This window comes from Otolemur garnettii, unplaced genomic scaffold (assembly GCF_000181295.1).
Source record: "Otolemur garnettii isolate 467f Iridium unplaced genomic scaffold, OtoGar3 scaffold00251, whole genome shotgun sequence".
Classification (NCBI taxonomy): Eukaryota; Metazoa; Chordata; class Mammalia; order Primates; family Galagidae; genus Otolemur; species Otolemur garnettii.
The window spans coordinates 667,974-682,429 of NW_003852646.1; the positions used below are offsets into that span (position 1 = coordinate 667,974).

The 14,456-nt window shown below is 48.9% G+C and overlaps 1 protein-coding gene across 1 annotated transcript in view; it reads left to right on the forward strand.

Annotated features, from left to right (window-relative positions):
- TRIB3 (tribbles pseudokinase 3) overlaps positions 1–14,107 on the forward strand; it is an 18,580-nt gene extending 4,473 nt beyond the window's left edge. Inside the window, exons 2-4 of the mRNA XM_012813236.2 lie at positions 3,353–3,643; positions 7,817–8,109; positions 13,315–14,107. Coding sequence (XP_012668690.1) covers positions 3,353–3,643; positions 7,817–8,109; positions 13,315–13,807 — 1,077 coding nt within the window. The 3' untranslated portion in view covers positions 13,808–14,107. The remainder of the gene's footprint in view (positions 1–3,352; positions 3,644–7,816; positions 8,110–13,314) is intronic.
- The last annotated feature ends 349 nt before the right edge of the window (positions 14,108–14,456 follow it).

The following is a 14,456-nucleotide window of genomic DNA, read 5'->3' on the forward strand; positions in this document are numbered from 1 at the left end:
TTTTTGAGACAGAGCCTCAAGCTGTCCCCCTGGGTAGAGTGCCGTGGCATCACAGCTCACAGCAACCTCCAACTCCTGGGCTCAAGTGAGTCTCCCGCCTCAGCCTGCCAAGTAGCTGGGACCACAGGCACCCGCCACAATGCCAGGCTATTTTTTGGTTGCAGCCGTCATTGTTGTTTGGTGGGTCCGGGCTGGGGATTCGAACCCACCACCTTAGGTGTATGTGGCTGGCACCGTAGCCACTTGAGCCACACGCCCGAGCCTTGTCAACTTTTTAAATGACTATACATTGTTCCATTGTGCAGATGAAGTCTAATTTATTTAACTGGTCCTCTAATGAGATAGTCATTTGATTGTTTCTAACACAAAGGCTGCAGGAATAACCTTGTACTTGCATCATTTTACACACACACACACAAACCTCTATCAAATAAATTCCTGGCAATGGGGTTAATTGCAGAACCATAGCTCATGCATGTTTTTAAATTTGATATTGTCAAAATTCACTCCCTGAAGGTTGCACCATATATATATATATTTTTTTTTTTTGGCCGGGGCCAGGTTTGAACCCACCACCTCTGGTATATGGGCCCAGCACCCTACTCCTTTGAGCCACAGGCATCACCCCCGGTTGCACCGTTTATTCTCCTACTCTTACCGTCTTTACTGTTAGTGGCTTCGTTGTACGGTATTCTTCAGCATACACCCACTTTTCATGCTTTTGCCGGGACAGATCACATCTAGAATTAAAGTTAACGATTTTCTTCCAGGGACCCCAAATGAGAACTTCTCCTCCAGCTCAGGAAATGAAATCATCATTCCTCCTCTTTGCAGGAGCCAAATGCTGGCCGTCACCTTGATCCCACCTTTCCCTCACCCCTGACAGCCAATGTATCAATTCCCCTACTCCAACACTGAGTCCCCTCTATCTTCTTCCTACAAGCCCTTGACTCGTGTCTCCATCCCAACTAGTACCCTCCTAGTCCAGGCCACCTTCTCTTGCCTGTAATACTGTGCTGGCCTCTTAGTTGGTCTCACTGCCCCTGTCTTATACTCCCAAATGTACTCTAAAAGCATGTTGTTGCTCCGCTGAAAATCCTTCACTGGCTCTCGACTGCCTTTGGAAAAAGTCCAGATATCATGGTATATGAATTAGGTTTAGGCTTGGCAGTAACATAGAAATAGCTACTTAATAGCAGCTAAAGTTTATTCTTTCCTATGTAAAAAGCCTGGAGGCAGGCTCGGCGCCTGTGGCTCAAGAGGCTAAGGTGCCAGCCACATATACCTGAGCTGGCGGGTTTGAATCCAGCCCGGCCCGCCAAACAACAATGATGGCTGCAACCAAAAAATTAGCCAGGTGTTGTGGTGGGCACCTGTAGTCCCATCTACTTGGGAGACGGAGGCAGAAGACTCGCTTGAGCCCAGGAGTTGGAGGTTGCTGTGAGCTGTGATCCCATGGCATCTACCAAGGGTGACAGCTTGAGGCTCTGTCTCAAAAAAAAAAAAAGCCTGGAGGCAGGCAAGCCAAGCTGGCCTGGTTCTCTGTGTGTTGGGGACTCAGGCTCCTCCCTTGTTGCTCTGCTGCATGTGGTGGTCTTGGACTTGGATTTGGACTTCTGGGTCCAAGAGGGATGCTGGAGCTCCAGCAGTCAAGTCGACACTCCAACCTTCAGTAAAGAAGGAAATGAGGGGGTTAGGCCCTCCTTTTTAAGGACTTTCTTCCAGGAGTTGCACATAATAGGTCTGTTTATACATTACTAGCTGCAAGGGAGCGTCTACTCTGGGTGTCCTTGTGTTCAGCTAAAAGCCTCATGTTCTAAACCAGAACTGAGATTGGGGGACCACTAGCCATCTCTGCCATGTGGTGCTTATAGAGCCCCTCACAATAGGGCCTCCACTAACCTTACCAGCCTTTTTTCTTTTTTAACTTTTCACATTTTTCTGCAGATACATTCATTCTCCAATATGTTCTTGGGGAACATGCAGCATGCCCTTTTGCCTCTTCCCTCTCCCTACGATAGTTACTAGACACAGCATCAACCTCGTGTAGGAATTTGTTACAAAAACAAATTCACCTGCTTCCCTCTGGACCTTCTGAATCAGCTACTCTGGGAGCAGGTCCCTGTGATGTATAGTGCAACAAGGCTTCCAGGTGATTCTAATGCCTGCTCAAGTTTGAAAACCATTGAACCAGAATATGACCCTCCACACCACTGGCTAACTCTGACTCTCCTTCAGGTCTCAATTTAGGGACCACCTCTTCCAAAAACTCCTCTCTTGAAGTACCTTTGGGTTCCCAGAGTCTCAGGCTTCTCCCTACAATAGGACTGATCACACTGGACTTAATTTTGTGATTCCTTATCTGCCCCCAAATGGCCTGGGAGATCCCGAGGGCGAGAATGCTGCCTAATTCATTCCTCTTCCCTAGGACCCTCCCAGGGCCCGACTCAGCAGCAGCCCAGAAAATGTGAAGTGAGTGGATAAGATCTCATCTCTCTCATATCTGTGAATGTACTAGACCCACACATTATGAGATGGGTTGATTTTCTTTACTATGATTTTTAGGAACAAGCTGTGTTTTCAAACAGGTATTTATTTCTTTAAATGTGAATTTCTGATTAGGCAGTATATTTATGTGGTTCAAAATTCAAAAAGCATAAAAGTACATGTCCCCTTCTAACCTTGTGTATCCTTCCAGAGAGAAGAGTTTATACATATACAAACATATACGGACGCAGTATAATATATTCATATTCTTTTTTACATAGAGCACTGTGTACACATATCTCTGTGTTTGGCTTTTTCTTCTTAGTACATGTGAGAGATCAGATAGAGAGCTTCTTGGTCCTTCCTCAGAGCTTTATGGTACCATGTTTCCACTACACGGCTGTACTATGACGTTTTAACTCAGAGGTTCTCAACCTGTGGGTCACAACCCACAGGAACTGTATTAAAGGGCCGCGGCATTAGGAAGGTTGAGAACCACTGTTTTTTTTTTTTTGGCTGGGGCTGGGTTTGAACTCGCCACCTCCGGCATATGGAGCTGGTGCCCTACCCTTCTGAGCCACAGGCACTGCTCGAGAACCACTGTTAACTAGTCTTCTATTACCCAACGTTCGGAACAGTCCCTGACGATCAGCTTTTCACGTATTTAATTATTTTTGTGAGCGATTTAGCTGGAGGATAAATTGCGAGAAGTGGGGTACCAGTCAAGGGGGTGTGCTGTTGTCATTTTAACCCACACTGTCAAATCACCCTCCATAAAGGCTGTGCCACGCACCCTCTCACCAACAGGGGAATAGAGGGGCCACCACACAGCCTCCCCTTAGTGTCTTTCTCCTGTTCTTTCTAGATGCAAGCCACCCCTTTGCCTGCTCCTTCAGACACCCCCTCCAGGAAGAAGCGGTTGGAGTTGGATGATGACTTAGACACCGAGTGCTCCATCCGGAAACGAGCTCGAAGTGGGCCCCAGCCCCAGCCGCCCCCCTTTCCACTGCCCCTGAGCCCACCCCCTGCTCCAGATCGTGCCCCTGCTGTGGCCACAGGCTCCCGGCTTGGACCTTATGTCCTTCTGGAGCCCGAGGAGGGTGGGCGAGTCTACCGGGCCCTGCACTGCCCCACTGGCACTGAATACACCTGCAAGGTACGTGCCCACAAGCCACTCTCCCCAACAAGGAGGCCTAGGAAGGCTCTTGCCTCCAGGGAATTTCAAGGTCACTGAGAAGTCCTTATATTCAAAGATTCCTATGTTCCTTGGGGAAGCAGCCAGTGAGCCCTTGGGGAGGCTGAGACCAGAAAGGAAACCAGATACAGCCCCAGCCCTGGAGATTTCACAGCTGAGGCCCTATCCGGTGATAATGCTGTGAAGGTGGAGCTCAGGGACCATGTGAGCACAGAGGAGATGCCTCTAACGTAGTCATGGGGGTGTCAGAGAAAGGTGTGTAGGAGTTAGCCAGGTAGAAGTGAGAGAGGGAGTTGCAGGTAGGGAGAATAGCCATGCAAAGGCCTGGAGGAGAGAGCACATGGCCAGGGGGAAGAAGCAGTGCAGAATGGGGCAGCCGCTGGCCGTGAAAGCATCAGGAAGGAGCTTCCACTGGGCTGTGGGGAGCCACTGAAGATGTCTGCACAAGAGAAAGGTAGGATGTGATAGACATCAGGACTCGTAGGACCCCAGATGTGATTGGGGCCTAAGCTGTGGCCATTTTCCAAATAGGAGGACTGAGGTCAAGAGAGGGGAAAGGCCATGCATGAAGTTATATAGCATCAGGCTTGGCTCCTAGGGTGAGGGAAGGGGTAGAGAAGTCTGAGGATTCCTGGCATAAATCAGGAAATGGGGTTGGGTGCGGTGGCTCACATTTGTATTCCTAGCTCTCTGGGAGGCTGAGGCAGGTGGATTGCTTGAAGTCAGGAATTTTAGACCAGCCTGCACAAGAGTGACACCCCATCTCTACTAAAAATAGAAAAACTAGCTGGGAGCAGTAACAAGTGCCTGTAGTTGTAGGTAGGCAGGAGGCTGAGGCAAGAGATCACTTGAGTCCAGATGTCCGAGGTTGCTGTGAGCTATGATGCCATAGCACTCTACCCAGGGTGACAGAGTGAGACTCTGTCTCAAAAAAAAAAACAAAAACAAAAAATCAAGAGCTAGACATGGCCAAAGCCCCCCCCCCCCCGAGTGTCAGCCCATGTAGGACACTGGCAAAGGGACAGAGATGAGAATGCAGTCTAACAATATTTACTGCGTACCGGCTGCTATGCTGATTGCTTAGTGTGCACAGTTTATTTCAGTCTTCACACAACTAGGGAGATAGGTACAGTTACTGGGCCCATTTTACTGATATGGGACCCCAAGGCTCAGAAGGGTGTGGTTACTCACCACCTCACAGAGCCAGGAGGTGTCAGAGCTGGGATTGGGCCTGGCAGGCTGAGTCCGGAGAGCCCTGTGTCCCGTGCTAGAACAAGTGTTTCGGACACAACCAGGGCAGGCTGCCCCATGTAGGCAAGTGTAAGGAATATAGGGTGGACACCTATCTACACAAGGGCAGAGCAGAGGGGGGCGTGGGTCCCTTGGGAATCCACAGAGAGGGAGAGAAACTTAAGCCTCCTGCTGGGAGCCCAGCACTGGCTCCAGCTCCTGATGCTGGGGGGTACAGTGTGTGGGGGGAGAGATCTAGACAAGGTCCAGACCCAGCTTCACCTGAGCTCTGGGCTGCCAGTGTTCTAATCCTGGTGCCCTCCATGGTCCCCTGAACTCTGGATCCCCTTCTTGTAGCGTCACAGGCTCTTTTCCATTGCCACTGGGAAGGCGAGCCCATGCCAGAGGAACGACCCACGCAGGCCTGGGGCAGCAGCACCATGCTTTCACAGGGCCCCATTCACCAGAAACATTCAGGGAAATCCACCAGGCTGGCCTCAACCCCATGCCAGGGTGAATTGCAGGGCCTAAACTATCATTTCCAGAGTACCCCTGCTTTTCTGGTCATTGTATAGAAAGAGCAGTATCCTATCTTTGTAGATAATCACCTTATTCATCAATTCAATAAAACTTCCCTGAGTAACAGTACAAGCCATGCACTGTGCTATGGTTAATAAACAAAGTTTGGCTCTCCTCAAGCTGATATTCTCATGGGAAAGACCAGTAATACACAAAGGCATTAGGAAAATATGTGCCATGTGATCACAAGTGCTATGGAGGAAAAATAAAGCTGGAAACAGGGAGATCAAGGGGCAGGGAGGACTGTGGTACAGGCAATTTTAGCTAGGGGGTGACCTTTGAGCAGTGAATAAATGGAAGGAGCCAGCCTATGGGTCCTGGGCAGTGATTCTCAACCTGTGGGTCACCACCCACAGGAACTGTATTAAAGGGTCGCAGCATTAGGAAGGTTGAGAACCAATGGTCTAGGGGAACAGCGTCCAGGCAGCAGGTGCAGCAAGCACAAATGCACAGCGGAAGGAATGGGCTTGCCTTCACTAAAATAAATAAATAGGCTTGGTGTCCACAGCTCAGTGATTAGGGCACCTGCCACATACACCAGAGCTGGTGGGTTCAAATCCAGCCTGGGCCTGCTAAACAAACAAACAAAATAGTTGGGCATTGTGGCAGGCACCTGTAGTCCAGCTACTTGGGAGGCTGAGGCAAAAGAATGGCTTGAGGCCAAGAGTTTGAGGTGGCTGTGAGCTATGACTTCATAGTTCTCTATAGAGGGGCAACAAAGTGAGACTCTGTCTCAAAAAAAATTAAAATTAAATAAATAAATAAATAAAGGCCAGCCATCGTGGCTCATGCCTATAAACCTAGCACTCTGGGAGACTGAGGCTGGTGGATTGCTGGTGGATTGGTTGAGGTCAGGAGTTTAAGAACAGCCCAAACCAGAGTGAGACCCTGTCTGTACTAAAAAATAGAAAAAACTGGGGCCAGGCATGGTAGCTCACACCTGTAATCCTAGCACTCTGAGAGGCCAAGGCAGGTGGGTTGCCTGAGCTCACAGATTTGAGACCAGGCTGAGCCAGAGGGAGATCCCATCTCTAAAAATAGCTGGGCTTTTGGTGGCCAACTGTAGTCCCACCTACTCGGGAGGCTGAGGCAGGAGGATCACTTGAGTCTAAGAGTTTGAGGTTGCTGTGAACTATGATGCCATGGCACTCTACCAAGGGCGATAAAGTGAGACTCTGTCTCAAAAAGTAAATAAAGAAATAAAAGTTAAAAAAAATAGAAAAACCTAGCTGGACATTGTGGTGGGCGCCTATAGTCCCTGCTACTCAGGAGGCTGAGGCAAGAGTATTGCTTGAGTCCAAGATTTTCAGGTTTCTGTGAGCTATGGTGATGCCAGGGCATTCTACCCACAGCAACATAGTGAAACTGTCTCAAAAAAAAAAAAAAATAGTTTCTGTTTTTGGTTATTTCCTTTATGTCACCTCAACTATTTTTTTCTTTTTTTTTTTTGAGACAGAGTCTCCCTATGTCCCCCTCAGTAAAGTGCTGTGGAGTCACAGCTCACAGCAACCTCAAACTCTTGGGCTTAAAAATGATTCTTTTGCCTCAGCCTCCCAAGTAGCTGGGACTACAGGCACCTGCCACAACACCTGGCTAATTTTTGGTGAAGTTGTCGTTGTTTAGCAGGCATGGCCGGGTTCAAACCTGCCAGACACAGTGTAAGTGGCCACCGTCCTAACCACTGAGCTATGGGCACTGAGCCTCAACTGTTTTTTTTAAATTATATGCTTTAAATTTTTCTCATGGACTAGCTACGCAAATGCTTTTTTTCTCCTGTGTGGCCTGGTTAACATAACATGTAATGGGTTTAAAGTCAGACAAAGGAAAGTGAGCATAGTAGCTTTGCCGCTGATTGGCTATATGGTTTCTAAGAAGTCCCTTCCCTTTTCTGAACCTCAATCTTATCATCATTAAAGTGGGACATACCTTTCAGGCCTAGGGTGAGGTTTCACTGGAAGGCCCATTAACCCCTAACACATTTCCAACAACCTCACCACCCTCACCATCTATCCCTGTTCTCTGCCCCACACCTTTGAGGCCACACTGATCTTTGCCTGGGTTTCCAGACCAGGTCAAGCTTTCTCTTGCCTCAGGGCCTTTGCACTGTCTGTGCCCCTCCACTTAGAACACAGGCTGTGTGGCCTCTCAGCTTCCCTAACTTTAAAATGGAGCAGGTCACCCTGTTTAAAGGGCTGTTGTCATGGCTGAGTGACTAGGTAAGGGAAGCACTTGGCACAGTGCCTAGCACCCACCTGGGACTGTTGGCGAGGCCAGCCCAAGCTCCTGGGGGTCCCCAGCCGCGCTCACACCATCCTCTGCCCACAGGTGTACCCCGCCCGCGAGGCCCTGGCCGTGCTTGAGCCCTACGCGCGACTGCCCCCCCACGAGCACGTGGCGCGACCTGCCCAGGTGATGGCAGGCACCCAGCTCCTCTATACCTTTTTCTCTCGGACCCATGGGGACATGCACAGCCTGGTGCGCAGCCGCCGCCGGGTGCCAGAGCCTGAGGCCGCCGCTCTCTTCCGCCAGATGGCCGCAGCCCTGGCGCACTGTCACCAGCATGGTCTAGTCCTGCGTGATCTCAAGCTGTGTCGCTTTGTCTTCAGAGACTCTGAGAGGTGAGTGTGGCCGCAGATATCCCGCCCACAGACACACTAGAGGGTGGGCCATGATGGAGACCCAGAATGGCAGAGTAACCTAGTTAAGAGATGGACAACGGGCGCACACTGCCCAGTTCATTCCCAAGGTTGACCCAGTCCTCTTGGAAGGCCCTGCACGTGGAGCCTTGTGGCCATGGTAATCACAAAGCCGACTGTGGGGAAGGGCATCACTGCATTGCCAGGCTTGTCTGGATCCTTAAAATATGAAGTAGGTACTGTTATCCTCCCATAAGGAAGTCGAGGCCCAGAGAAGTCATGTAACTTGCCCAAGATCCCACAGCTAAATAATGAGTAAAGCTCAGGATTTGAACCAAATCTGAACCCAGAGCCTGGGTGCTAATTCACTCTGAGCTTGAGAGACAGAAGGCCTGCCTGGCCTTACCAGCTGACTCTTGGTGACTCAGGGTCTCTGAGCCTCAGTTTCCCCACTGGTAGGGGAAATGGGTGGATTGTTAGGATGTTTCCAGGATTCCAAGAACACAGCCAAAGAGAGCCTGAGTTTCTCTACGTGGAAACTTTTTCTGTGAAATTGAAAATTAGCACTTTTTGGTTAAAACATAACGGTGTTTCTGTAGGTTGGGATGCTAAGAAGACCAATATTGATAAGATAACTCTCCTCAAAAGAGAGGCAGAGGGACCTGCCCCCTGTCCCTTCCCCAGACACTCTGCAGGGTGTGTCAGGGAGTGCACTGAGCAGCCGAGAATAACCACTAGGAGCATCAGTTTCATCTCAAGATACTTTTGTGGAAGAAAGAGTGTGACCCCATTGTATTTTTTTTCTTTTTGAGACGAGCGTCTCACTTTGTAGCCATTGGTAGAGTGCCGTGGAGTCACAGCTCACAGCAACCTCAAACTCTTGGGCTCAAGTTATCCCCTTGCCTCAGCCTAATGAGTACCTGGGACTACAGATGCCCACCACAATGCCTGGCTATTTTTAGAAACAAGGTCTTGCTCTGGCTCAGGCTGGTCCTGAACCTGTTTGCTCAGGCAATCCACTCCGGCCTCGGCCTCCCAGAGTGCTAGGATTATAGGTATGAGCCACTATGCCCGCCCCCCCCATTGTGTTTTTTTTAAAACTTTTTATTTTGAAATAATTTTAGATTTTTGGAAAAGTAGCTAAAACAGTTCAAAGACTTCCTAAATATTCATCACCCAGTTTCCACTAATATGAACACTTTATATAGCCATAGTATAATTATCAAAACTAAGAAATTAACCTTGGCAGAGCACTACTGACCCTAAACCACAGATTCATTAAGACTTCCCTAGTGTCCCACAAAAGTCCCTTTGTTGTCCGGGACGCAGTCCAGGATCCCATGTTCCACTTAGTTGTCATGTTCCCTTGGTTTCCTCTAATCTGAGACAGTTCCTCAGTCTGTCCCTTTCTTTCATGACCTTGAGACTTTTGAAGAGTATTTCACAAACGCTGACTAATCCTATGAATAACAGTATTGCATGTATTTGTGTGTGTGTGTTTGTGTGTGTGTAGGGGAGGGAGAAAAAGAGAGAGAGAATATTACTGGGCCATTTTACAGTTACTTTGTGTATCCCTCAATTTGGATTGTTTTCCCACAGTTACACAGAAAAGTTAGATTGCAGTTATGTTTTTGGCAAGGACACAGCAGAAGTGATAGTCTGCTCAGCACATCATATTGAGAGGTGCGTGAGTTGCTAGGTCTTTACTGTGATCACTGCCAGGTCTCTCCACTGTAAGATTCCTCATTTAGGCCAGGCGTGGTGGCTCACACCTGTAACCCTAGCACTCTGAGAGGCCGAGGTGGTGGATTGCTTGAGCTCATGAGTTTGAGACCAGCCGGAGCAAGAGCAAGATCTTGTCTCTATTAAAAATAGAAAAACTGAGGCAAGAGGATCACTGGAGCCCCAGATGGAGGTTGCTGTGAGCTATGATGCCATAGCAATCTACCCAGGGTGACATTTTTTCTGTCTCAAAAATAATAAAATAAAATAAAATTCCTAATTTACCCTTTTGTAATTAATAAATACCTTGAGGGAGGTACTTTGAGGCTATGCATATTAATATCCTGTGTTTTTCTCAACTTTCACCCGTTAATTTTAGCAGCCGTCCATCTTACCTGTAGCAGTTGTTTTGTTTTTGTTTTTGTTTGAGACAAAGTCTCACTTTGTTGCCCTTAGTAGAGTGCTGTGGCATCATAGTTCACGACAACCTCAAACTCTTGGGTTCAAGCAATCCTCTTACCTCAGCTTCCCAAGTAGCTGGGACTACGGGTGCCTGCTGCAACACCCAGCTATTTTTAGAGACGGGTCTTGCTCTTGCTCAGGCTGGTCTTGAACTTCGGAGCTCAGGCAATCCATCTTCCTCAGCCTCCTAGAGTGCTGGGATTACAAGCATGAGCCACTGTGCCTGGCCTGCCTGTAGCAGTTATTGTGGTGTTTGCTTACAGCTGACTTTCTATTTTCTTCTACATTTTATATTAAAACGAATGCGCTGCCCAGGTGCAGTGGCTCACACCTGTAATCCTAGCACTCTGGGAGGCTGAGGCTCATGAGTTCAAGGCCAGCTTGAGCAAGAGCAAGAACCCATCTGTAAAAATAGCCAGGTGCCTGTAACCCTAGCACGCTGGGAGGCTGAGGTGGGTGGATTGCTTGAGCTCAGGAGCTCAAGACCAGCCCGAGCAAGAGTAGGACCCCATCTCTACTAAAAATAGAAAAATTAGAATTTAGCCGAGTGTTGTGGGGGGCACTTGCAGTCCTAGCTACACAGGAAGCTGAAGCAGGAGGATCTCATGAGCCCAAGAGTTTGAAGTTGCTATGAGCTATGATGACACCACAGCTCTCAACCTAGGCCAACAGACTGAGACTCTGTCTCAAAAAAAAAAAAAACAAAAAACAAAAAATGAACATGCTTTTTAGCAAGAAGGAGAACGTAAAAGTTATATTGATTTTTAAGCTAGCACATAGCTTTAAACTAAGCTTAGGGTGGGTATAACTACCCTCGACCTCCCAGCCGAGTGAAAGTGCTTCCTTCTCTCTCAAGACAATAGTTTGAGAATTGGTAGTAGAAGAGGGACTGTGAGTCATACAGACTGGTTCCACTTCCTACCTGTGTTTTGGCCCTGAGCAATTGGCTACACCTGTCTGAGCTGTCATTTCTTCATCTGTAAAATGGGCCAATAATATTGTCTCTCTTTCTCTCCCCTACACACACACACACGCGATACTATGATTCATAGGATTAGTCAGCGTTTGTGCAATGCCATTAGGCACCCAGATAGTGATGCCATAAGGAAGGAGATTATTCACAGCAATAACAAGATTATTACTATTTAAGCCATCTAGAGCACTTTATGGGAGTTGTTTAACCTATGGGAGGTTAAACAACTACCAAAGGTTGGTAGTTCTCCAACCTTTTGGGCACCAGGGACCAGTTTCATGGCAGACAGTTTTTCCATGGAAGGTGGGTATCATTAGATTCTCATAAGGAGCTTGCAACCTAGATCCCTCTAATGCGCAGTTTACAGCAGGGTTTGTGCGCCTATGAAAATCTAACGCCAGCCTGATCTGCCAGGAGGTGGAGCTTAGGCAGTGAAGCAAGTGATGATGAAACTTCTCTCCCAGGCTCGCCTGCCTGCTCACCTCCTGCTGTGGGGCCCCCAGTTCCTAACAGGCCATGGACAGGTATGAGTCCTCTGCCTGGGGCTTGGAGACCACAGGTTTAAAATACAAGTTGCAAGTAGGCTATACACACATTCCCCCACCCCCACCCCAGGTACCCATTTGTTTGTGATTTTATTGAATTTGGTTGCTAACATTTTAAAAACTGGGACTTTTACATTAAAATATGATTTCTGGCTTCTCAGAGAAAAACAAATGGGAACATGAGGCCACCTTGGGAATTATATGAGTGGTTCACAGGGCTGGCTCTGGGTGGGTGAGAGCCAGTGTTCCCTTCTAGCCTGACACCCCAGAGCTGTAAAATGGTGTCTTTGTTCCAGGTGGTAGCCAGCACAAAATGAGATGAGCCAGGTAACGTGCTTAGCCTAGCCTAGGAACAGGTCCAGTGGACGTTTACCAGACTGCGCTGGGCACAGCAGCTCACACCTATAACCTACAGCTTTGGGGAGGTTGAGGTCAGAGGTCAAGAGTAGAGACCAGCCTGGGCAATAGCAATAGTGACACTCCTGTCTTTATAAAAAAATTAAGAGATTAGCCAGGCATGGTGTATACACCTGTAGCCCCAGCTACTCAGGAGGCTGAGGCAAGAGGATCATATGAGCCCAGGAGTCTGAGGTTGTAGTGAGCTATGATCATACCATGGCACTCCAGCCTGAGCAGCAAAGCAAGACCCTGTCTTTTATTTATTTATTTATTTATTTTTTGAGATAGAGCCTCAATCTGTTGCCCTGGGTAGAGTGCCCTGGCATCATAGTTCACAGCAACCTCAAACTCTTGGGCCTAAGTGATCCTCTTGCCTCAGCCTCCTAAGTAACAGGGACCACAGGTGCCCACCACAATGCCCGGCCATTTTGTTGTTGTTGTTGCAGCAGTTGTCATTGTTGTTTTAGCTGGCCAGGGCCAGGTTCGAATCCACCAGCCTCAGTGTATGTGCCTGGCACCCTACCCCTGAGCTACGGGCACCGCCCAAGACCCTGTCTTAAAAAAATAAAATAAGATAAAATAAATAAAAACCATACTGAGCTTTTGTTAATGATGCCCTTTTTAGGCAAGGCTGGTCTGATACATCCGGCACACTTTGTGTTTCTCTCATTTTATTACCTGCCTGGACCCTAAGTTTGCATGTGGTTTAAGAGAGGCTTTTTTTTTAAATCCCAAAGTGCTGGGATTACAGGTATGAGCTACGACCACACCCAGCCTGACTTAAAAGAGTTTCAACCCTCTTAGGTCCCTGAGTCCCCTCCCCAAGGGACTGTTGGGAAATGACGTGTTCCTTTCAGAGTCTTAGTTTGAATGGAATTGCTCTGTGACCTTAAACAACCTAACCTCTCTCAGCCTCAGCTTCCTCATCTGTAAAACAAGATCAGTCACCCAGCCTCATAGAACTGGCTCATGTCTGTCAGATGCCAGCAGCCACTCAGAAGTGGGTACCATTATGGTGATAGTGCCGGGTGGCAGCATGGGGATTCCAAAGAAGACTTGACCCCTCCATCTCTGCCCCTGCCTCAGGACAAAGCTGGTGCTGGAGAACCTGGAGGATGCCTGTGTGCTGACTGGTCCAGACGACTCTCTGTGGGACAAGCATGCATGCCCAGCATACGTGGGACCTGAGATCCTCAGCTCCAGGGCATCCTACTCAGGCAAGGCGGCTGACATCTGGAGCCTGGGCGTGGCACTCTTCACCATGCTGGCCGGCCACTACCCCTTCCAGGATTCAGAGCCTGCCCTGCTCTTTGGCAAGATACGTCGTGGTGCCTTTGCCCTACCTGAGGGCCTCTCAGCTGCAGCCCGCTGCCTGGTCCGTTGCCTCCTTCGACGGGAGCCAACTGAGAGGCTCACAGCCACAGGCATCCTGCTGCACCCCTGGCTACGGGAGGATCGGGTCCCTTCAGCCCCATCCCAGTCCCACCTCTGGGAGGCTGACCAGGTGGTCCCTGATGGGTGGGGGCTGGAGGAAGCAGAGGAAGAGGAGGGAGAAAGAGAGGTAGATCTCTATGGCTAGACCATCCTACCAGATTCTCAGCTGCAAACAGTGGATTGAACTGGGGGCGTCCTCAAGCTTTCTCCTGCCACTTTGAACTGAGCCAAACCTTAAGTGCCTTCAAGGAGGGAGAAAGGAAGCCTGTGTGGAGTGTGCTGTGTACCCACCAGTGTGTTCTGCACACAAGGTCTGCTTGGGTGCTTCCTGTGTGCCGAGCTCTCCATTTTAGGTGCTGGGAACATACCAGTGAGCAAAGGAGACAAGACTCCCTGCTCACACAGCAGAGCTGGCAGGTTAGCATTCTTTGTTTTTTTTTTGAGGTAGGGAGTCTTACTCTGTTGCCCTGGCTAGAGGGCAGTGGCATCATCACAGCTCACTGCAACCTCCAACTTCTGGGCTCAGGTGATCCTCCTACCTCTACACTGGGCACACTTAGTACCAGTGTCATCTACCACTTGTACTGGTGCTTAGCCACCTCTGCCTGTAGGACAGTCCCTTTCATAAAGAACCAAGCTGCCTTTTTTTTTGAAACAGAGTCTCACTCTGTTGCCCCAGGCTAGAGTGCTGTGGTATCAGCCTAGCTCACAGCAACCTCAGACTCCTGGGTTCAAGTGACTCTCCTGCCTCAGCCTCCCAAATAGCTGGGATTACAGGTGCTTATCACAGTGCT